Genomic DNA, 23,419 nt, shown 5'->3' with positions numbered 1-23,419 from the left:
TGTTCCGTCTCTCACGCTGCGCCATATCTGTGAGCATCGGGACGAGGCCCCTGTGCTTGCACAGGCAGGGGGAGGGGGGTGGCGTCCGACACCCTTGCCCTGCCAGGACTCACAGCCGGGCCCGGTTAGGCTGACGCTGCCTGACTGCATTGTCACCTGGTCCAACACCTCCACAGCCCAGCCACCCCCCAGCTCAGGATCGGGTTTCTCGAGCGGCCTTCGCTGGGAGAGAGAGGTAACGGACATTTATTGAGTGCCAAATGAATGCGTTCATCAGCGTCTAGTCTTCACCCTGCCACAGGCACCCGTCCCCCCCGGCATGAAAATGAGCATCTTTACTGTGTTTTGAGGGCAGGAGGGAGAAGGATTCCCCAACATGAGGGCTGGGGAACGTCAGTCTTAGCTACCTGGGGTGACTGCTCGCCGGGGCGGGTGTGTGGCCCAGTGTGTGCACACGTGCCCGAGGTGTGAACACGCAGTCGGTGACTCAGCACCGGGCTCAGTGTTAGCAGCAGTAAACGGTCTCCGGTGAGAATCTGCTGCTCCTTCCCGTGCCCCCTCCGCCACCTAAGAGTAGCCCCGTTCCCGTCCAGTGCGTCGTCATGTGGCTGTGGGGGAACGCAACTACAGATCCTAACCTCGCTCATTTTCTTTTTCAGTTGAGATAACATTCGAGTCACCCGAAATTCACCATTTTAACCCTTTCCAAGTGTACAGGAGTCCAGTGGTTTTTACGTCTCCCGTGTGTTAACAGGATGTGGTGACACCGGGCTGTTGGTCACGTGGCTCCCTTCGCCTAGCATGCATGCTTCAGACCCGTCTGCACCGTCCCAGGTGCTCCCTCGCTCTTGTACAGCTGTGTGGTGCTCCCGAGGGTGGCCGGGCTGCAGGCCATCTATCCCGGCCTATTTCTGGTCTCTGACTATTATGGTGTTGCAGGAAATGACTTTGGACATCCATTATTCCATATGCACAAGGACGTCTACAGAATAGCTCCCCAGGAGCGGCCACGGGGTCGACGGGCTGTGGTTTTATGAGCTGTTTGGTGTTAGCTTCACTGTGGTTGTATCTTTATACCCCCACAGGCAGCATGTTGAAGGTCCTGGAATCTAGGGGCTCCTTTGCTAGCCGGTTCTATCTGCCCTGGACTGGCATCCTTCCAAGTACAGGTAGACAGTGACACCAGGGCCCACGGGCCTCCCACAAAGGCCAGCCAGCAAGCTGCCACCTCCCAGACGTGCCCTGGCCAGGCTGGGGCCATCAGCCTGGGGAGCCTCCGGGAGGGACTGCCGGCGCTGATTTGCCCAGGAGGGAGGGAGGCCATCCCGATGTCCCACACCTTCCCTCCCCACCAGTTGTGGATCAGCCTCCTCGACGAGCGTGGGATGTTTGTGTGGCCGACGAGCCTGTGCCGAGAATCACGTCCCGTCTGTAGGGCCAAATCAGGGGCCTCATTCGGGGGGCGCGGCCGTCAGCATCTCCGGAGAACAGGTGCAGCCTCAGAGCGCTTCTGCTCTCAGAAGACAAACCGGTCAGATTCCCAAATCGCTGTGAATATTTGGGTGGGTTCTCTTTCAAGTAACAGAATAAGAGTGATGCCCTCCAGTGATTTTGGTCATCACCCCCATTCCCCCAGGAGAACGGTTGACAGTTTTTAAAGTCTTTTGATCCCCATTCTCCGAGGCACCTTCACCTCCCAGTGAGGTTGGGAAGGATGGAGCAGGGACTTTTTTCTCATTTTTTTTAGACAAGTGCTCGGGCATGAGCAGTGGTGGGGCAGGTGAAACCAGCCACCGCAGTCCACAGGCTGCCCTCCTGCTGGGGCCCAGGAACAGCCCACAGCCTCTCCGAGAGTCTCATCTGTTTTTGGAACAGGATGTAGGATGTTGTGGCTGGACCAGGCCCCCACAAAGACACACCCAGGAGGGCGCCTTAGCTCCCAGCTCAGGACAGAAAGCATCCCTTTGTGTGCGCGAAGATCCCTGAGTGTGGGTGGCCTTCCCCCCTTCTGTGCATGAACGTGTGTTTACAGACGGCTTAACACACCTTGGCATGCTCTCCTGAGCATCCTGGGAGCCTGGAGTGTGGAGGGAATGTCATCATCGACGGGCCCACGGGACAGTGGGTGCCTGTGCTGCTGGGACCCTGGCTGTTCCTTCTCTGTGGATCCCCATGCCCGCCAGAGTGAGCAATAAGACTGTTTGTTGAATGAATACTTGAATTCACCATAAAACATCTTATTCTCTGCCTTCTTTTTTGACCTCCCTTGTCTCAACACTTGATGCCTCATTTATTCTGCGTGTTCCCATATCAAATGCTAGCTGTATGATCTTGGGGCCATTGTTTTATGTCTCTGTTCCTCAGTTTACTCATCTGTGTAATGGGCACAGTTGGTGCATGGTGGAAGACCCTGACCTCCTTCCCATCCTCAGCATCTCTCCCATGGGGCTCAGTGCATCATGGTGCAGAGAGCCAGGAGTGGGGTTCTGCGGGGATCCCTGGTCCGGACCCCTCCCCTCTCTGGGCCTCAGTCCTAGGTGGGCTCCTAACCCCGTGTGTTCTGGTGTTCTGAGAGGATGGAACGTTGTACACATTCTGGCATCAACTTCTACACCTGGGAAAGTGGACAGGTCGGGTGGGGTGGGGTGAGGCCACATTAGGAGTCATTCCTGGCTTTTTGGAGCTGGTTTGCCGCTGATGAATTCACTAGCAGTTATTTATCAGACTCTCACTATGTGCTGGCACTTGGCTAGGCTTGGGAGAGTGCTGATAGAGGCAGACTTGGTGCCTGCCCTCCTGGGGCTCACAGCCTGTGGTGGCTGGGAAGCCTTCAGGAGGAAGTGGTTTTAAGAATGAGCAGGAGGGAGGCAGAGCAGAGGGGCAGGAGGAGGGCGGTAAGCACAGGAACCAGCATGTGCAAAGGCCCTGGGGTGACTGAGAGTCATGATGGTGGGTGTGTGCCTGAGGGTGGTGTGTGTTTTTTGTTGGTCAACAGGGGACAGGTCAGCTGCATGAAGATGGAGAGGATGGGGCCGTCTTGAGTGATAGGAGGAGATCCAGCTTCTGATGGGGGTGAGCAGATGGGGACCCAGGGCTTTTTTGGGTGCAGAGATATGCCAGTGTGGTTTCTTAAACGTTAATGTTAGAACACAGATTCTGAGTGAGCAGATCGGGGGTGGGGCCACATCCAGATTCTGCTTTTTTAGGATCTCCGGGGCAGTGTGCATGGATGGTCACAGACCCCACTGTGAGCAGCGAGGCCCTCGCCTCACCATGCCACGGGCTGGCCCTGTCCCGATTGGCCGGGGGGACATCAGAGTGCAGGGGGGCCTTCTGGGTCCTTAGAGGCCTGACCCTCATGGGCCACCTCTGCATTTTCCCTTTTTTTTGAGGGGAAGTCCATTTGCAGAGTTCACAGTTGAGCCCGAATTCTTGCTTGTGTGTGTGTGTGTGTGTGTGTGTGTGTGTGTGTGTGTGTGCAGTGTGCTCATTGATGGAGAGCTGAATTGAGCCTGAGTATTTGTTACTTTTCTTGGATTATTCTTGAGCCCTTGGAAGGCACCCGGCTCAGCGATCCGCCCACACGAAGGACTTGTGTCTCCGCTCATGACCGTGCTGTCGAAGGGGGCCTGCCTGCATGCTGGCCGCAGGCAGAGGCCCAGTGTTTCACAGGAGGCTGCAGGACCTCTGGTCAGTGCCGCTGTGGGGACTCCTTTCCCAGGATGCTGACCTAGACACGTGCTAGTGGCCGCACAGGGGGAGGGGCCTGGGCTCCAGGCATCTGCGCTCTCATTTCTGGCGTAAGCCTGTGTGGATGGACATCACCCTTCTGGCAGCCTTGTGAGGTCCTACCTGAGTCTGCCCCGATGCATGGTTAAGGAAGCCGAGGCTCAGAGGGCCAGGCTTGTCCCCATGCCCCGCACCCTCCTTGTTTGTTTTCTTCCATTGGAGACATGGTACCAGCCGTGCCAGGGGCACCTGATAAAGGTGGATGCCGTTTGTAGGTGGAGATGTTCATTGTTGTGCTGCGGACCTCCGCAGCCCTGGGCCCTGACACTGCCCCTGAGCCAGCCTCCTCTCAGCCTGGCAGATCTGCTCGTGCCACTTAAGGGTCCCCTGCTGGTTGGCTACTCTGCTGGGTCCTCCAACTGCAGGGCTGTTTCCAGGAGCTTTGAGGGACAGACCCGCCACCTTGTTTCTAAGTGCATTGTACAGAGCAGGGGAGTGAAGGGCACGTCGGGTGTCGTGGGGGCAGCAACTCACCGTCTGGGTCTGGAATTGGCTTGTGGAGGGGGAAGGATGCAGGCTGGTGGTGGCCGAGGAGGGGGCTCACCGACCTGCAGAGGGTCTCTGCATGAGTTAGGGTTTCTTTTCCTTCTTGGGGAGAGAGCCCTGGGCTGCCTCTCAGCACCTCACCAGGCTGGTGAGGCCCACAGCTCCCGTCCCCGGACGCTTACCCCTGGGCCCCGGATGGGGCTCTCGGGAGACCCAGGCCTGCCCCTGCTGAGCCCCCTTCCCTTCTCTGAATCTGTTTCTCCATTTCTAAAGGCGGGCTTTGGATGAAGCCGTCCCAAGTTCCACTGGGCTCCGGTGTCAAATCTGATGCCTCCTTCCAGCCCCCTTCGGCCTGCCCTCCCGCTTCGCTGGGCTGGGGGTGAGATTCAGCAGGCTTGGTAGGACTAGGTGTCCGCAGACACACTCCAACCCTGCGAGGGGCTGCAGGGGGTTCCAGACTGGGCCATGTCAAGCCCAGCTATGCTATTCACAGGGTCCATTTCTTTGTGAAAACATAGGGCCCTTTGTTCAAACATTTTTAAAGAATTTCAGGATGGGGACAGCAGAGCAAAACCAAGAGCAGGCCCTTCTGAGTGGGAGGCCCTGGGGCGCTGCTCGGGTCACACCCCAGCCCACTGGTCCTGGCTACCTGGCACACTCTGGATGGGGACACCTCATGTGTGCTGTCCCTGGGAAGGGGGTGGGCTGCATCCCACCAGGATTCTGAGATCCCTCCCCTGAGGCTTGGGCAGGGACTGCTGTGAACGAGCTGGGGGTCTCAAGAACGGGGCAAGTTCTGGACCCTCAGGTGGTGTTTGTTGGTGTCAGAAGGAGAGGGTGGTCCAGGTGGATGGGCTCTGGAGGGATTCCCCCCACTCCCTGGCAGCAGGGGGTAGCGGGGTTGGCTGGGGTTGGCTGTGGCCGCAGCCTGAAGGACTGCCTCCTCCCTGGATCTGCTTCTGGGCAGGGATATTCGTTCATTCATTCATTCACTGAATATTGGTGAACTCTTGCTCTGTGCTAGGCCCTGGGAATTCGGGTGGAACGAAGTGGATCATGTCCCCTCCCTGATGGAGCCCATAGCCCAGCAGGCTCAAGGACAAACAGGGCTGGGAAGCCCAGGGAGCTCGGCTTCTCTCACTGGAGTCACGGGTTGGCTGGACCTAGGGGATGGGTCATCCGGGGAGTCAGGAGCAGCACCCCCACTATGATCCCACCCACCTCCTGGGCCTGGGGGGCTGGAAGCGAGGAGAGGAGACACAGGGCTGACGTGGGACCCATCCTCCCTCTGAAGGGGCAGTTCTCAATCCTGGTCTCCTCCTTGGGCACTCCTGACTGCCTGGAAGGAGTTGTGTGGGCGGGCGGTGGGCTCAGGGGTTGGGAGGAGACCGTTGGTGACGGCTGGGGCACAGAAACCCCAACTCCCACCGGATCAAAGCACCCCAGAGCTGCGGGAACAGGCCAGCCACTGGAAAATGGTCCCTGGGATATTTCATATCCAAAGCTGTTAACAGAGGACCCCCAGAAGGGCAGCCCATAGTTTTTAGTTCTTTGAAACAAGTTTCAAAAAGTAATGAAAACATGGGGCCCTTGTTCAAACACTTGTGCGAATTTCAGGACGGTACCCGCAGCGCAGATGGTGGAGACCTGGCCTTACCCCAAGTGCCGAGGAGCATCGCCCGGAGTCCCAGGTGGGCTCGGGTGCTCCTTGGCTGTGCACACAGTGCTTACACTCTCTCTGCTTTCGTTCCTTCATCTGTCGGTGCGGATGATACCTGCAGCTGCCCCCTGGGTCCCGGGTGTAAAGAGGGTTGATGGGCGTGGGCTGAGTCACCTGGTGCGGCGCGTGGGTCAGGGACAGAGCTGACACCAGCGAGCGTGAGCGAGAGCGTGGCCCCTTCTCGGTGGCTGCTCGCTCCGGCATCCTCACTATCACAGGGAGCTGGGTATTACTTCCTCTCGGCAGGTGGGGAACTGAGGTATGTCAGGCTTGGAGGGGCTGACCCCAAAGCAGAGGGCTCCTTCTGCCACCAGCTGCAGAGTCAGGGGTGCCTGCTGGGCTCCCCCAAGGCTGACCCCTCTTGGGGGGGCTCCTGGTCCCAGCCCCGGGCAAGGACAGCCCCGGTTCCTGGCCTCCGGAGCCCAAATGCTCATTGAGCTTCCTGGGTTATGGTGGTACCAGCAGAGCAATTCTGTCCCCTTGCATGAGGAGTGGACAGTGTGTATTCTGGATGGCAGAGGGTGACTTGTGAGTGGATGGCCAGGGCAGGGGGACGGGGCCCTGGCCCGGGGCACTCGTCTCTCCTGGCTTCATTGCCTTAGTCCTGTCAGCAGGAGCCACGCCCAGCGCTGGGACATGAAGCAAGACACAGTCCCCTCCCCCAAAGGGCTCATCATCAAGTGGTGGAAACCGGCCCCAGGAACGGTGCTGGAGGGGAGAGCACAGGGTCTTGGGAAGGGTGGGAGGCATGAACCAGGTGGGGGGGGGGGCTTGGGAGACTTCCTGGAGGTGCTGTTTGTTAGACTGAGGTCAGGGAGTCCAGGAGGAATTATCCAAGGAATTCGGGGTGGCGGCAGGAGGAGGGTCCCAAAGGCCCCGTGGGGTTGGTGCTCAGAATGAAGGGGGTGGGTCTAAGTGGAGAGCCCTGCCCAGAAGGGGGTGCGCAGGGCACTAGCCCCGCCTACAGAGGGACCCCAGGGCAGGAGTCCCCGCAGCAGAAACCACTGGACAAGGAGCTCAGCCTGCAGAAGGGCCAGAGCGCCATGTTAGGGGGTGAGCTCCCCACCCCTTGAAGTGTGTGGGTAAGGCTCTGATAGCTGGGGTGTGATAAGGATGTTGGATCGAGGATTTTACCTTGGAGGGGCTGGATTAAACAGACTTTGAGGTCCCTTCCAGCTGTCACACTCTGGCTCCTCGAAATCCCCTCTGGGAACAGCAAGACTATAAAATATAAATCAATAGGTTAAAAATACGCTTGTCTCCTGCACGTCCAGGCCCTGTCACTCTGCCGGCCTCCCTCGGTCTTCGGAGGATTCCTGCTTGGCTCAGGCAGCCCGAGAGCCCGAGAGGAGAAAATTGCTTTGTTCCCAAGCAGGGCAGGGCTGATCACGCCTCCGCGGACGAGGCCTCGAGTTTGTTTTTGATCATCGCTGCCCCCAGGATGCACACTGTCCCGGCGTGGCCGGCATCCCTGCCTCATGCCTTCCCTGCTTTCATCACTGGGCAAAGGAAGATCAGCCAGACCGCGTGCGGGGGCAGCCACGCCCCCAAATCCGAGAGCCCAGGAGGTTGTGCTGACCCCAGATTAGCTGGGAGCAGTGGGGAGGGTGTTCCCCGGTTACCTCCCGGGGTTCCCATGGCAACGGGAGTGTTAGGAGCAGCTAATAGGGACTGGTAAGGAGTGGAATGAAATTTGATGTATGGGAAAATGCATCGGCCAGTGAAGTAATTGGGGAGAAGGCGCTTTTTCCCGCTGGCCAGGCAAATCCTCACTTCCTTTCTGTTGTTCTTGCTCCTCCGCGGGTCTGCGAGAACTTTTGGGTGCTCTTAAACACAGGCGTCGTCATCAGGACGAGCAGTTGCCTTTGCTGCGGGGGCGCGAGATGGGACAGGCTTGGTCACGCAGGGCCCAGTGCGTGTGTGAGTCGTTTGGCAGCCTCGAAACAGCGTGGGCGCTGTCGATGGTGGGGGGCCCACCGCTGGCCTGCTGGGCTGTTCTTGGGCCTTCCACACCCCATGTCTGGCTCCTCCATCAGCCAGCGCTTGGAGGGGAGTAACCACAGCTGGCCCTTCTGGGGCCTCCTCTTGTCTTGGGTGCAGCCCCGGTGGGTGTTCTTGGCTGTTCTCCAAGTCCCCATCTTCAGAAGCCTTGTCAGAGGCGTTCTCTGCCCAGCCTGGGCCACCCCTGCGGCTCTCCCTTTGGCCCCAGTTTGAGATGGTCCAGGGTTGGGTTTGACTGTTTCCTGGCAGCTACCAGGTGGACCTCACGGGATTGGGATGTTCCCAAAGCCACTGTGAAGAGCGGGGTGAGGTTTCGGAGCAGACACAAGCCTTGTGTCTAGGTGCTCTGCTGCAGGCTGGCTGGAGACCCCGGGAAGCCTGACAGAAAGGCCTAGGCAGCTGAGGGTCAACACAATGCCCCAAATCCTGGGTGGTGGTGGGGGGGAGGGGTGTCATCATATTCCTCTTTCAGAGCCTTGGAACCCACTGATTTCTGTCTCTCTGTTGCCACCACAGGTGATCTTGATCCTGACGAAGTATTACCATGCAGACATGGGGAAGGTTCTGGAAAGTTCTCTGTGGCGGTAAGTCACCCCGAGGGTGGGCCTTTCTCCTTATGCACCTGCACATCTCCCTGGGCCGAGGGCCGAGACCCCCACGCCCGGCTAGAGCAGCCCTGAGTTGACGGTCTCCCAGCTTCCTTTTGGCTACGCAATGCGTGTGGGAGACATGGAGGGCAATTGAGGGTTTCGTGGGTGGGCACGCACAGCCCTGGAGAAGAGACAGCCCTTTAGAAAGCGTCTTCGCTTGCTTTTCTTTCCATGTTTCCTCCCCCCTTCCTTCTCTCCTCCCCGGAGGTAGAGGGTTTGCATTGTGAATTCAGGTCAGTGCACAAATGCCCTCCACCCGTGCCCTGGGCTTCAGACGCGGCTCCCAGAGCCCACCAAATACGCCGATTACCCTCATTGTGCAGACATGTTTCTTTCTTCCTGGCTCAGCTGAAGACCTTGGTAAATAAATAACCCACCGGCGTCGGGGGATATCTCTTTATATGTGAGATGTGAATTCAGCCCAAGAACATTAAGCAGCCCCTTTGATGTTTTAAACGAGGTGGGAGAGGAGGTTTTGAGAAATCATTTCGGTTACTATCGTCTTCGATATTTACACCTGCTCACCGGGGAAGGGGGAAGGGAGGCTCCCAGCGTCCCAGGCTGTCCTTTCAAAGCTTTTCTCGGGCGAGGATTGTGTTTCCTGCAAGCGCCGTTTGCCGCTCCCACGTTCCCTGGGTGTTGAGCCATTTTGGTTTTCAAGATGTGTTTCTCAAGTAATAATTAATTCATTTTTCTATTTGAAATCCATAAACAACACCCAAACCTGCTCATCAGGACTCCTGTGTGTGTGTGTGTGTGTGTGTGTGTGTGTGTGTGTGTGTGCAGCCCCCTCGAGTTGATTTATTTTTGGATTTTGGCTTTGCTTCTAGGGCAGGAGCATGATGATTGAGTTTGTTGGCTCTTGGGGGATTTCCGTGATGCTTTGGGAAGGTGTTGAAATGGCACCTCGAGCTGGGTCCTTTCCTTGTTGTATAAGGGATGGTGTCGCCTTGGGGCCCCTGGCCTGGTCACTGGGGGTGCTGATGGTGCTGAGTCTGGGGAGTAAGCCACTTGTACTGCCCTGCGTTCTTCTAACCCCTGTAGCCTGAGCACCTTTGCTAGTCGGCTCCTCTCGGCCGGGTTCACCCTGTAGACGCCCCAGCCTGCCCCCCAGGTCCCCCACCAGCCTCAGGGAAAGGAGCCCGCATCCTGCAAAGAGGACAGATGTTGTCCTGCCCACCCCCCCCATGACCTCATGTGTTGGTGGATTTTCATCCTGTGCCTCAAAGCAGCTCACCCACCAAGGAGAGGTAGGAGGGTTGCTTTCAAAAATGCCACTCAGTGTCGTGGGAGGTGCTCGGCATTTGGGATGAGAGTGGAAAATGGCCTGAGCACTACAGTCCCAGCGACGTCTCATTGCAGCCCTTTGAGGGTTTGTGTTCTGGGACTGGTTTCAGGCTGAGGCCCCCGGAGCAGGGCTGGCCCGTGGAGGGCGTTTCCCCTCGCTAGGTGGTTGGTCCAAGGACGGGTGCTGGGGCTACACAGTGAACAGAGGCACCTGAGTCTTCTCTTCTCCCAAGCAGATTTCTGTAGTCCCCTCATCGGCCTGGCCTGCTGCATGCCGGCCGAGTCCTGAAGTGGGGGCTCTTCCTTCCTCTGCACCCGCTGACCATCCCGAGTGCCGGGGGTCCTCCACTCTCTGCAGCATCTCCGCGGGCCACACACGGAGGAGATGGGGTGTCGTAAATGTTGTTTCGACAGGGAACGGCCCTCCCCGGTGTGATCTGTGCCCACGGGACAGAGCTGCCCATCCTCATGGGGGACACGGTGGGGACAGCGGATTTGGGCCAGCCCCCGTGGCGTGGGGGCCGGGCCTTCTTGCTTACGGGCTCCAGACTCAGATTCTTCAGATGAAAGTAGAGAAGCTGAGAGAGAGGCCAACCACCCACCTCGGGGCTGCTCCGACGGGGGCTCCCTCCGCTCCGCCCCGAGCCTCAGGTCCTGACCTGCCCCTGCCTCGGAGAGTGTGCACCCAGCCAGCCGACCTGAAACGTCCCTAGAAGGGCGCACAGTCTCGATGGAGGTTTTCCTCAAAGCAAATCAACGGACTTTAATTCTCCATGTTCTCATCACTGTCTGTACGCAGATATTTCCTCTCCCTTATTAAAAATACATGCAAAGGCATTAGTCATGTCAGGATCACCCCCGTCCCTGTTCAGCACCATTCCTTCCTGTTTATCTGTCTCACGCGGACGTATTTATAGAGTCAGATGTGGAATAGCGTCTCGCGTTCTCCTTTCCTCACGCATCTGTTTCCAGTTTGTCCCTGTGGGCCCGTGTCTGCATCAGCGTGCTCTGGGGCCGCAAACTCACGGGGGAGTAGATTCCTTCCGATGCTAAGCCACGCCGTCACCATAAAGCATGTAGACGTGTGGTTTTCCTCCTCATTTTGTTCCCTGGGCAGAATCTCGGGGAGTGACAACCGAGCCAGAGAGCGAGCCAGAGGGTGAGCGGTTCCCGGCGGGCTGGCCTGCACCTGCTAGGCCCCGCGGTGCGAGGCCGCTCTCCTTTGTGTCCCTTGGGTTCTTGGCGAGGGTGAGCAGCTTCTGTGTTTAACTGCCACTCACACTTGCGAACATGATCGGCTCATATTCTCTCTATTTGGGGACTTGGGTGAGCGTCTTTAGAAGTGGAAAGATTGCCACTGGTCTTGCGTGGGGTGCCACGCCTCCGCCATCTGCCGTACAAGGCCCGCGTGGATGGGGCTGGCAGAGCCCGTGCCTGGAGCGCACGTATTAAAGCCACCCACAGTGGACGCGCCCCCAGCCTCCCAGGGATTCTCCTGTGTGGTCACCAGCAATACATTTTTTTTAAAGATTTTATTTATTTATTTGGCAGAGAGAGAGAGAGAGAGAGAGAGCACAAGCAGGGGGAGCAGCAGGGAGAGGCAGAGGGAGAAGCAGGCTCCCTGATGAGCAGGGAGCCCGATGTGGGGCTCAATCCCAGGACCCTGGGACCATGACCTGAGCCGAAGGCAGACACTTAACCGTCTGAGCCACCCAGGTGCCCTGCCGCCAGTACACTTTTAGTGATAGGTATGGTATTTACATTCTGGAAATGGCTCCCCGAAATCTAAGCTGAGTGCATCTTTCATTGTCCCGCATTTCATGGGCTGCATGTCAGCAGCATCTGCCCCCAGTGGGCTTCGCTGATCCAACAGCCTGCCCCTTTCTTTGGGATCGGGCCGCAGTGAGCCCGTCCCTGGGAGAGCAGGTTGGCTTCAGAGCTGGTCCCCGCCAGCCCCTTCGGTCCCGGAGCCCCAGGGCTGAGGGCAAGCTGAGGAGCACTCTCGCTCAGACCAGCCTGCCCGGCACTTGCCTAATGTCCATCTGTGGGAAGGTCCTGGGGCCACTGGAACAAAGGATGAAAGCAACAGGAGTTTGTTCTCTCCCAGCCCCCAGACAGAGGTGTGGGCGGGGCCGGGCTGCCCCTGAAGTTCCAGAGCAGCGTCCTTCCTGTCTCTTTCCGCTCCTGGGGCTGAGGGCACTCCAGGCCCTGTCCCCATAACCTCTCCTTTGTGTGTCCTCCTCTGTGTGTGCCTTATGAGGACACTTGCCATTAGATTTTAGGGCCCACCCGGGTGATCCGGGGTGATCTCATCTCAAGAGCTGTAACTTAATTACACCCACAACCACCCCTTTTCCAAAGGAGGCCACGCACCGTCTCTGGAGGTCATGGACACATGGGCTTGGCTCTGCCGTTCAGCTCACTGCACGGTCATCAGCCCTCTGGCCGCACCACCCAGATCTGACTTGCTCGCTGGCTCTTGCACGTGTCCCTGGTTCTCCATCCTCAGCTGTGCTCCCTTTCCATGGCTTCATCCTTGGTGGGGCCCCGTAGCGCTTCCCAGCTTCTCCCCCTGCTGCCCCTCCCACCCTCTCCCCTTGAGACGCACACACACACACGGTCTGGTCCTGCTCACTCATCCCTGCTGGCTTCCCAAGGCTGACACCTGTGCAGCCCAACCCTCCTTGTCCGGGCGCGGGGGATTTCAGCGGCCAGAGCCGGAAGCTACAGAGGCAAGTGTAGATCGTGGGCACTCACGGTCCAGCAGAGAGTTGATGTTCAGTTTGTGTCTACTCCGTGGTAGAGCCGCGGCGGCTTCAAGGTGAAGATAAATAGTGTTTGGAATAGGAAACTAAGAACGACATGATCTGTAGAGGCTCCACCCCCCCCCATACCCTGCCTATAGGAGGATGTCGCTCGGTTCTTCTCCTGGTTCGGGGCTGTTCCCAGGGGCTGGGGGACATGGGGCGGCCAACGGGAACTGAGGGGGTTCCCAGGACGCTGGGCCAGCAGCTTGAAAACTGAGATCATTCCTGGGCAAACAGACAAGGGCACTCCTGAAACAGAGTGGGGATATGGTTCTTGGGAAATACGTGACCTAGAGAACTCTTTACATCTACAGGGCCATCCTAGGGGATGGTGTGGGGGCCAGGAGCACAGAGTTGGCTCTGAGGCTGTCGTGCAGAGTAGGAGGGGACTGGGAGCATCCTGAGCCAGGGAGAAAGTGGACCTTGGCCTCCCTTTCACTGCCCTGCTGCTCTCTGCTGTGGCGCAGGCCCTGGGACTGCCTGCAGCCTCACATGGAGCATGGCTGTGGGCAAAGCCACGTGAAATGGCAGCCCCAAGGCCCATAGCCCACTTGACACTGTGCCAGCCCCATCTCTGAACCAGGATATATGAAGGCCACGCCAGCCCTACTGTTCCCCTGGCACGTGTGATCTTGGGCAGGACCTTCAGCCAGGGGCAACCTCGGGAATACTGGGGTGGGTGTGGGTCTCAGCTTTTCTCCCAGAGTGACTTGGTGGCATCCCCCCCTTTGGTGGTTCTCTTCCTTCTATGTTGAACTAACCATGCAATCTTTATTGTATACAAGAATCGTAGAATGGACTGGGTACCATGTGTCAGAGATGGTCCAGGGCTCACCAAGTAATCCAAGCGTTTCCTTCCTTCCCTAGCCTCCCTGGTAGTTATTTTGGGGTCATCTGGTTAGTGTGGGCCAGTGGACGGTGAGCGGGAACAGTATGGGTGAAGCCACGGAAATTTAGCGTAGAGTCTGGCCTAGCCCAATACCGGGTCCTTCGCTGTCACAGATGTTAATTTTTTTCCTGCCTGTGATCTCTATCTCTTCAAGAAATGCACTCTTCCAGATTCTGATCAAGCCCAGCTCTCTCCTCCCTCCTCCCATCCCCTGCACCCCGCCATCGCCCACCCAGAAGAAACCACTGGTTGGAATTGGCGGGGACCATCCCCGAGTATGCATTCAATATTAACTAAACATGTATGTGTTTGTCCGCAATTGATGTGTTCTACTGTTTAGCATGTTTTAAGAATTGATATAAATGGCATCGTGCTGCCTTTTGAAATCTGATTTGTACTCTCAACTCGGTTTTGGTGATTTATCCGTGCAGCACACGTAAGCCGGCTGATCTATGCATCCCCCTGCTGGGGGAGCGTGAGGATTTTTCTCCCCCCAGATTTTGGTATTCCCATCAGGGCTGCCGTGAGCGTCCACACCTGCGCCCCCACCTTCCTTCTTCTCTCCCTGCTGCCAGGCTGTCTGCGGAGTGACTCCCGCTCCGCATCTCTGGGACCGTCGTCAGGCTTCATGGGTCTGCACTCAGGCGGGCGTGAGAGTGTAGTCCGGTGTGGTTTTATTGCACATCTTTGTGATTCTTCATGAGCCTCGACATACTTTCCTTTGTTTATTGGCTAGTCAAGTTTCCTCCCTTGGGATTTAGGAATTCTGTGGGGTGGTGTATTAGTCATCTACAGTGACAACAATGCTGTGTAACAAGTCACCCCAAACTCAGTGGCATGTACCACGTACTTATCCTCACACCCCTGCGTTGATTGGTTTGGCTGCCTTGCACGGGGCGTGCATGGGAAGCTCTACTGGTGGGCATGGCCTACTTCATCTGTATTTGTTCTGGGACCCAAGCTGACGGGACAGAGGCCACAAAGGTGTGTTCTTCCCATGCACCACACTGCAGCTCAAGAACCAACCGAACCACACAAGCACGTTTGTGGCTTCTACTCACCTCACATTTGCTAGAATTCTATATAGCCCAAAGCAACTTACAGGGTCCAACCCCGCACCAATGCGGGAGGGGAGAGGAGCAGGGTCAATGTTTGCTGAATGACAACTGTAAGTATCACACAGGTCATAGGTGTTTCTAGAAAATACATATTTTGTGGTCCTATAAGTTTGGTAAACATTCTTAGGTTGAAAATCAACCAAATTTCTTTGCAGTAGGACTTTGGGGATGTCTGACACATTAACACACATCGTACGTCTCCAAGAGGAGCTTGAGAGGCATTTCTCCATCTCATCCGAGACCATAATCTTTCATTTTGATTTTATTGAACTGTCATTTCATTTTAAATTTAAATTAAATCAAATTAATTTTAATTCCCTTTTATTTATGCATTTTAATATTTATGTATTATATTATTTTTGTTCTGCTGAGCATTTCCTGGGATTGGTTTTCCTTGGCACCAACTTTGGGAAGCTCTGTTTCATAGATTTTGCATTCTGGTGGAGTTGGCATTTGAGATTTTCAGATCACTTCTGTTTATGTATCATGTTACTGCATTGTTACCCCATCCTATTTAAAATCAGATTTGGTTCTGTGGTCCTGTGGTGTCTCTCTCTCTCTCCATTTTTCATAGATAGAACTTTAGAATTCCGTGTTGTGAATGCAGGGTCTGAGCAGGTTTGAGCCGTGAACCCCAGCCGTCCGAGGGCCTCTCGCCGTGCACTAATACAAAGTAGCATCCAGTCCTTCCCTGCAGAGGTGATGACAGCTGGGGGTGGGACGTCCACGTGGCTCAATGTCCCACGGTGAGGGGGACAGAGACGGTGTGCAGAGCGCTTCCCGAGCCGATGGCAGTCCCTCAGGGGCCCGAGCGTCAGGGCGAACAAGGACCCCTGTGCCGATGGAGTCTTTCTAGGCAGGTGGTGCTGAGGGTGCCCATTCCCAGTCTCCAGCGGGAGATTTATAAATGCAGGATGCGCTTTGCCCTTTGGTGGCCCGGAAAGAGTGGGGATTTTGGAGAGGCAGTCTTAGACTGCAAGGGGCTTCACCGAGGCTAAACTCGGGCCCGGCTGCTGCGTGGTCTGTGCCGCGCACACATCCTGCTTCCGTTCAGGCTCCGAGACTTCGCTGCCTCGCATCCCTTCCTGTCCAACCTGAGCTGGAGGTGGCGACAGTGAGGACGGCAGCTAATGCGTGGGCGCTGGGCACTTAGTAGGTGTCCTTCCTCCCCCCAGGGGCTTTCCTCCCTCCCCCGCCGGCCTCTCCGGGGCCGGGGCTTCAGCATCACCATGGAGGGCTGAGTTTGATTTAATCAAGACCCAGAGCAGATAGGGATCAAGACGGGCGCTGACTTAAAAGCTTTCAGAGTTTGAGTCTATTCAATAAATAATTCGATTTGAATCAACAGTTTGATGAGGTCAGGCTCAGAGGCCTTGAGGTGCCTGTAAAATACTCTGGAACAGGATTCGGGGTGGCTGGAAGGTCACAGGACGTTTGAGGCAATCCCTCAGCATCCCCAGCCCCAAGCCTCTTCTCCCTCCCTCTGCCCTCACTCAGGTCCTGGCCCCCCCTGTTTTGGGCACCCCCCTGAAGGACTCCTCCCAGCTGGTGGTGACTGTCTTCTCTGCCTGCTGGCCCCTCCTCCTTCCTCCCCTCCCCCAGCCTCTCCCGGGCTTCCTCCATGTCCCCCCACCATCATCCACTCATCCATCCATCCCCTTCTGTCTCTGTATCCTTCATGCACTGATCTATTTATCTCCTGTGTGTCCACCCCCTGTCCACCCACCACCTCCCCACACCCATCCATCCGGCCCTTCATCCACCCTCCACCCCCTACGTCCATCCCCTGTCCAGCCACCAACCCCCTACACAGCCATCCATCCATCCGTCCGTCCGTCCGTCTTCCATCTCTCATGCGTCCGTCCCCTGTCCACCAACCTCCCCATCCTCACATCCAACCACCCAGGCTCTAGGTTTGAGTAAGGCATGGTAACACACCCCCAAGACCCACAGTGTAGTAACAGGTACAGACAGGCAAATGACCTGGGGTGATGACATGTAATCTGTACCATGATGAAGCTGAGAGAACCAGGGAAGCACTACGTGCCTGCACTCAGTTGGGTAGAGGGGGTGGTGGTCAAGGAGGACTTTCTGGAGGAAGATCCCATCCTGGGGGTATCACCACAGTGTCCCTGTTCTTCCAGGGCAGCTCTCCTTGCGCGGCGCCTCCCGCGTGGGTGTGCTCATCCTTAGCGGCCCCAGCACCCATCTTCCCCCGACCCCCAGCTCTGTCAGCCCCAGTGCAGCGCACCTTAGCAATCCTTCGGTGACCTGAGGCTGTGTTAAGGAGTACAGCTGCTGGCCCTGGCAGGTGACAGGAACATTCTGGTCCTGTCCAGCCTGGTCAAGCCCGAGTCCAGCTTCCTGGGTGGAGTCTGCCCTCGGGGAGCCACATCCCACCCGGGCTCACCCCTCATCCTTCCTGTGGTTTCCTCCCTCCCGCTCTCTCCTGCATCCTGCCCCGGTGACCGCATTCCTGCAGGCTGGAAAGGCCGGCCCCAGGCTCTGGAAGAGTCCGGGGAAGGAGCAGATGTGAACAGACCGCACACAGGTCCCCAGCTTCTTTGGGAGGGTCCTGCGGCATCTGCCCTGGGCAGGACATTTCTTCTGAGTGGAGCTCTTGCAGCAATGGTGACCGACAGCCAGGCCGTGAAGGCCCCCCTGTCCATCTGAGCCCACAGCACAGCCTCCCAATCCCTAGGGTCTTCCCAGAGAAATGGGGGACAGGTGCTCATTGGGGAAGGGCAGCCTGTGAATTTGGGGCCACGATCTGATTCTTGGTCCTGCATTTAGCCGAGGGCCATCTCTTTGGTCCTCCGGACACTCGCAGATTCTCCCTCCAGAGCACTTCCCCAGCCCCATCGGTAAAGGGCCTCCATGGCCTCTGCCCTGCCCGGCCTCCCTGGGGATAGCATCCATAAGAACTCTCCCCAGCTTCCCCGGCCCTGTCTCTGCTGTGCGCAGATGTCGCCTCCCCAGCTGGGCCAGGCACCTCCCCTGGGCTCTCCCAGACCCTCTCCCACAGCCCGCCGCTCATCTCCTCTTGGGATCAGGGTTCCTGTGCTCTCCATGTGGTGGAAACCCTGGAACAGACTCAGGCCCCGGGGTCTACTGAGCGGGATCAGTGTCCGTGAAACACTGTGCGTGGGTTCCGTGGTGGTCACTTCACTTACCCTTAACCGGAAGCTGCGTGCTACCATCGACCCTCTGAAGGATGTTCTTGAGGGGCGCCAGGGGGGCTCAGTCGGTGAAGCGTCTGCCTTCGGCTCAGGTCATGATCCCGGGGTCCTGGGATCGAGTCCTGCATTGGGCTCCCTGCTCAGCCGGGAGCCTGCTTCTCCCTCTCCCTCTGCCCCTCTCCCCTGCTTGTGTTCTCTCTCACTCTCAAATAAATAAACTCTTTTTTAAAAAAAGAAAGATGTTCTTGAGAAGGATGTTGCTAAATTCTTCTCCAGAAAATTCTCCCTAAAAAAAAAAAAAAATCTTATTTAAAGGAATCATAATCTATGACTCTCATAGAGATTTTGGAAACCATAACATACGTGAGGCATAAAAACAATCCCGCGTTCACCCACCTTATGAGAGTGCAGCTGTTAATATTTGAGATCAATGTTCTCGCTAGTCTTTTTTCAGATGCAAATGTATACATGTTTTATAAATCTTAGATCTCAATTTAATGTTAGGTCTTAAACTTCTCCCTATGCTCCTGCATATTTTCAAATTGCTGTTTTTAGTGACCGTGTAATAAACTCTTAGCAGAAGGAGGTATTATTTATTTCACCAAATCCTCGTTTTCAGACATCGGCGTCATTTTCAATTTCCAGCCGCGTGAAGATGTAAAGCAGGCTGTGGTGAGTGGCCCATCCGCGCGTTGTCCCCACGTCTCTGAAGACCTTCGTAGGCCAACTCTTGAGCACGGGCTTCCTTTGGTGCCTGTTGGATCTCAGGGAGCTGGGATCCCAGCGTGCATCTGAGCCTGGAGGTGCGTCTCCGAGGCTGTTGTTGGTGCCAGGCGGGAAGCCGGGGAGAAATCAAAGCACCATTTAGGCAGGAGGTGATGAGATGCATGCCGGGAGAGCCGTCTCCTGTCCTGGTGCAAATGCTCCTCCAGCTAAGGAAAGCCAAGGTGGCAAGGCCAGGGTGCACTGTCGTCCTGTGCACCCCACAAGTGGATGGAGCCCTTTGGCCTTGACCGGCCCAAGCCCCGTCACTTCCCAGGTGCTTCTTGAGGTCCTGTGGTGTGTCAGGCACTTTTCTAGGTGTCAGAGACTCAGAGCGAGTGGAACACAGGTGTCTACCCCCCGGGACGTCACCGAGCCGTGGGAGAACAGGGGATCCGGGGTGGGACCCCCTGGTATGTGCAGCTCTGTGAGGCCTGGCTGAGCCTCAGGGGCTGTGGTGTCCCGGCTTGCTGGATATGTGGGGACAGCGTCCCATAAAGGGACTCTTGGAAATGGGTTCTGAGGGATGAATAGAAGTTCGCCCGGCAGAAAGGGGAGGTGAAGCAGGGGAAGGGAATCAAGGCAGTAGGAGAGGCACGCAGTGGCGTAGAGTCTGGGGATGCCCAGGGCTGGGGAGAGCCCCCCAAAAGTAGCCAGGCTGGTGCACTCCATACATTCATTTTCTTTTGTTGAGGTAACGAGTTATCACACACCTAGTGGCTTAAAACAAAGCCAGGTTCATTACCATGTAGTTCTGGAGGGCACAAGTGTGATATGGGCCCCACTGGTTAAAGCCAAGCCTTCCCTTCCTGAGACGTTAGGGGAGAATCTGTATCCCGCCGCTTTGCAGCTGCTAGAGACCCCCTGTGTGCCTGGGCTCACAGCCCCTCCTCCGCCCTCGCTGCCCAGCATGGCCTCTCTCTGGCCCGTCTTTTATTTCCCGTCTTTCTCTGACCATAGCTTGGGCAGGTCCTCCCTTTCAAGGAGACGTGTAGTTAGATCGGGCTTGCTGGGAGAATCCAGGGAGATGGCCCCATCTGAAAGTTCTCCACTTAATCGCATCAGCAAAGCCCATTTTGCCCATAAGGTGGCCTTTGCTCAAGGATGTGGATGTGTTTGCGGGTCCATTTTTCTGTTAACCACGCTGGGCATGAAGGCATCCAGAGATGATTGTCTCTGTTGAAAGCCTGACTGGCGCACCTTCACGAACACAAGATATTAAGACACATTTTCAGATCATTAAATTCTGTATATATTTCTTGAGCATCCTCTTGGTGCCAGCGCGTTGCCATGCCTTAGGATTGGCCATGAATGAGACACCAGCCTTGTTAGGGAGGAAGGGACTGATGTGGGGGGGACCCACATCTTCTGTGGAGGGACCCGCAGGAGAGGGCAACTGACCATTTCAGAGGAGGTGATATCTGCACTGGGCTTTGAAGGATGAATAGGAGTTTTCTAGGCAGACAGGCAGGGGAAAGGCATTCTAGACAGAGGAAACATTTCCTGTGGAAACACGGAGGCATGAACCAGCCTGGTGGGAGGAATCTTAGGAAGCTGGGAGGGGCTAACTGTGAGGTGGTCAGAGGATGGTGGGAGACGAAGTTGGGGGCCAGTGAGGGTTGGACCCAGGAGCCCTTTATGCATGAACAGGAGGACCAAACTCTGTCCTGTAGGCGGTGGGGAGCTAGGCATGAGGTTGTGGATTGGATCGAGCACATGGCTGCAGCACTGGCAGGGACAGGGAGGGGGGCAATCGCAAGGGTTGGGGAGGCCCACCGGCAGAGGGGAATGTGGAGAGGGGGAGACCATGGGACCCCAGAGCCTCATCCCTCCTTGCCCCTCCAGGACCCATTTGAGTGCAGGGCCCCAGTTCCGGGGAGGGGCTGAGCCTGGGGCGGGCGCAGAGTGTGCCATTCTTTCCCCCACTCGTATCCTGCACCCCTTCCCCCCCCCACCCCACTCCTGGCTTTTCCTGTGGTCTACAGAAGCACAGAGCTGGATCCCCTGCCCTCTGCATTAACATCGCACTCTGCCCTGGAGATTTATTGCATTTTAATAAAACTCCCTGAGTGGGAAACATATGAAAACACTATCTTTGTTTTCTGTTATGTAATAAACCTTGCTTTTAGTGTGCTTTGAAGGATGGAGCCATAAACCTGTTTATAGGGCGAATGGCATCCGGGGGACGTGCTGGTGGCCGAGTGGCTTCCTGGGGGTTCTCCAGCTCTGTCATTATTAGCTGGTGCTGGGAACAGTCAGTCCGTTTCTCTGAGCCCTGGTTTCCTCATCCACAAAGAGGGAGCTGCGGGGTCGAGCGTGATATTCTTGGTAAAGTTTACTGAGCACGAGGGTCCAAGATTTAGCTGTTTTTTTTTTTTTTTGCTGTGAATGTTATTTTGTTTGGAGGTAAACACTAACATCTGTTATATTTGGGAGAAGCATGGGCACCCCAATTCTGGATGTCCCGGCTCTGCCATTCACGAACGAACCTGGGCAAGTCACTTGCTGTGTCTGAACCCGTTTGCCCACCTGTAAAGTGGGTCTCTTTCCCCCAGAGCTCTGCTGAGGAGGGTGGCAGTTACTGGGAGGGCACTTTGCAAGGGACCTGATCTTCCTGGCCATGACCCGTGACCTGTTACAACTCCTGATGTCTGTTCCCTGCGGTTCCTGTCCTCAGACTGATGCTGGCCCTGGAGGATTCAAAGAAGGAACATCATCTTTCCGTTCAACGGGGAGTGAGCCGGAGGGCGACCCCTGAGCCAGCCTTGGGTGAAGAGGGGTTGGTAGAGGCTCCCCAGGGCAGGTGGAGAGGAATGGGGGGAGAGACCTCTCAAGGGCTCTGGTGCTCAGCGCATCTTCAGTTGGTGGCATGGGAACGTACAGGAATAAGTAAGTGGGTGGGGGAAGGGATCGTGGAGGAAGCTGGCTTTCAGGACTGGTGTCACATCATCAGACGTGAGTCGGTGCCATCAGCTGGAACCCTTACTGATCTGCAACATTGTCGCTCCTCCCTCCTGTCCCCTCCCCCTCCCCTCCCCCCTCCCTGCCCTCCCTCTCTTCCGCAAGTTTTTCAGAGCACTGAGCACATTCTGGATGCACTCCTTGGCTCTGGGAACTCAGGACTGAATGAGAGAGGCTCAGGGCCTCTGCCCTCACGGGGTTCCTGCGCTTCTGCACTTCCTCTCTTCTTCGGGAGATAGTGTGACAGGTGGCCAAGAGCACAGGCTTCTCAGAGTGCTGAGGAGTCCCTCCTGGCTCTGTCTTATTGGCTGTGTGGCCTTGGGAAAGTCACTCCCCCTCTCTGAGCCCAGGTTAGCTCAGCATTGGCCAGATGGGGACAGCAGTATCGCCTGGGTCGGCGGGTCCAAGGGCCCGGGAAGCGTCAGGGAATGCGGCTGTCACTGTCTCCACCTTTGCTGATGGCCTCGGGGGCTGGGGTCACTGAATTTGGCCCGAGTCCCTTTGTGCAGTGAATGTGGTCTCCAGGCCACGAGCCGGCGACTTTCTCCACCGGGCACTGGGGACAGCAGAGTGATTGTGCCACAGGCCGGGCCCTCGAGGGGCTGGAGGCTCTGTCTCCATCTCCTGTCCCCACACGGGTGATGCTCTGTGCTGCATTGCCCCTCTCCTGGATGACACACCGGACTCCGAATTGGCAGGGGGTCAGGTCAGCGCCTCCCCCTTAGAGCCACGTCCCGACAGACTGTGTCACAAGCCCTACGTGTTAGATGCAACTTCTCTGTGCTATTTTCTCCGTTGTGTTGATCATAATCTCTCAGGAATTCAATGCAGTATTTGTAATGCTGTTATTTTAATATAAGTTCTCATTTTCAAACCTTGGTATAGTTTCTTCCTTTATGGCGCGTCTGTGCATCCCACCAGGCGCAGGAGACAGGGAGCTGTGTCCTTGCCTGGCTTCACTCTTGCCGCAGGGCCTAGAACAGTGCCTGGTGCCCAGGAGGCCTCTGCCCATGGAGTCGAAAGCAGAGACTGGACATTTTGCTTGGCTGGTCTGTGAGCTGCTCTGGGGGGCGGGGGGCAGGTCAGTTTCGTGCTGGGGACCAGACTGGGACCAGAGCCCACCCTCGCCCAGCGCCTGGTGTGTCTTCAGGCAGAGTCCATGCTCAGGAGACCCAAGCCGCCTTCTCAGGGGTGTGAGCTCTAGGAACAGTGGGGTGCTGGTAAATGTTAGCAACCAGCACACCAGGAAAGAACCCTAATGTGTAGTGCTTACCAGCATCCATGGTGTAAATTCTCCCACCATGGCCAATCTCAAGCTACAATGGAGTTTGGAGGAGACGTGCATCGTTGGCTCTAGCTAGCGGGTGTGAGCTGATCTAAGCTGGTGTGAGCCAGAGTGAGCCGGTGTGAGCTGGGGTGAGCTGATGTGAGCCATTGTGAGCTGATGTGAGCCAACGTGAGCTGACGTGAGCTGGTATGGGCTGATGTGAGCTGGTGTGAGCTGATGTGAGCTGGTATGAGCTGATGTGAGCTGGTGTGAGCTGATGTGAGCCGGTGTGAGTTGATGTGAGCCGGTATGAGTTGATGTGAGCTGGTGTGAGCCAGAGTGAGCTGGTATGAGCTGATGTGAGCCCGAGTGAGCTGGTGTGAACTGACGTGAGCCTGAGTGAGCTCAAGTGAGCCCGAGTGAGCTACTGTGAGCTGATGGAAGCTGGTGTGAGCTAGAGTGAGCTGGTGTGAACTGATGTGAGCCCAAGTGAGCTGGTGTGA

The 23,419-nt window shown here is 56.5% G+C and overlaps 1 protein-coding gene across 3 annotated transcripts in view; it reads left to right on the top strand.

Annotated features, from left to right (window-relative positions):
• The window catches only part of SORCS2 (sortilin related VPS10 domain containing receptor 2), a 433,845-nt gene that overhangs the window by 148,611 nt on the left and 261,815 nt on the right, over positions 1-23,419 (top strand). For all 3 annotated transcript variants that reach the window (XM_025887404.2, XM_073891393.1, XM_073891394.1), the window contains exon 2: positions 8,513-8,580. In XM_025887404.2, coding sequence (XP_025743189.1) covers positions 8,513-8,580 — 68 coding nt within the window. The remainder of the gene's footprint in view (positions 1-8,512; positions 8,581-23,419) is intronic.

The sequence above is a fragment of the Callorhinus ursinus genome, unplaced genomic scaffold, assembly GCF_003265705.2.
Source record: "Callorhinus ursinus isolate GAN/ISIS: 27379988/994484 unplaced genomic scaffold, GSC_fseal_2.0 scaffold4, whole genome shotgun sequence".
Lineage (NCBI taxonomy): Eukaryota > Metazoa > Chordata > Mammalia > Carnivora > Otariidae > Callorhinus > Callorhinus ursinus.
This window is presented reverse-complemented; position numbering and strand designations above follow the sequence as displayed.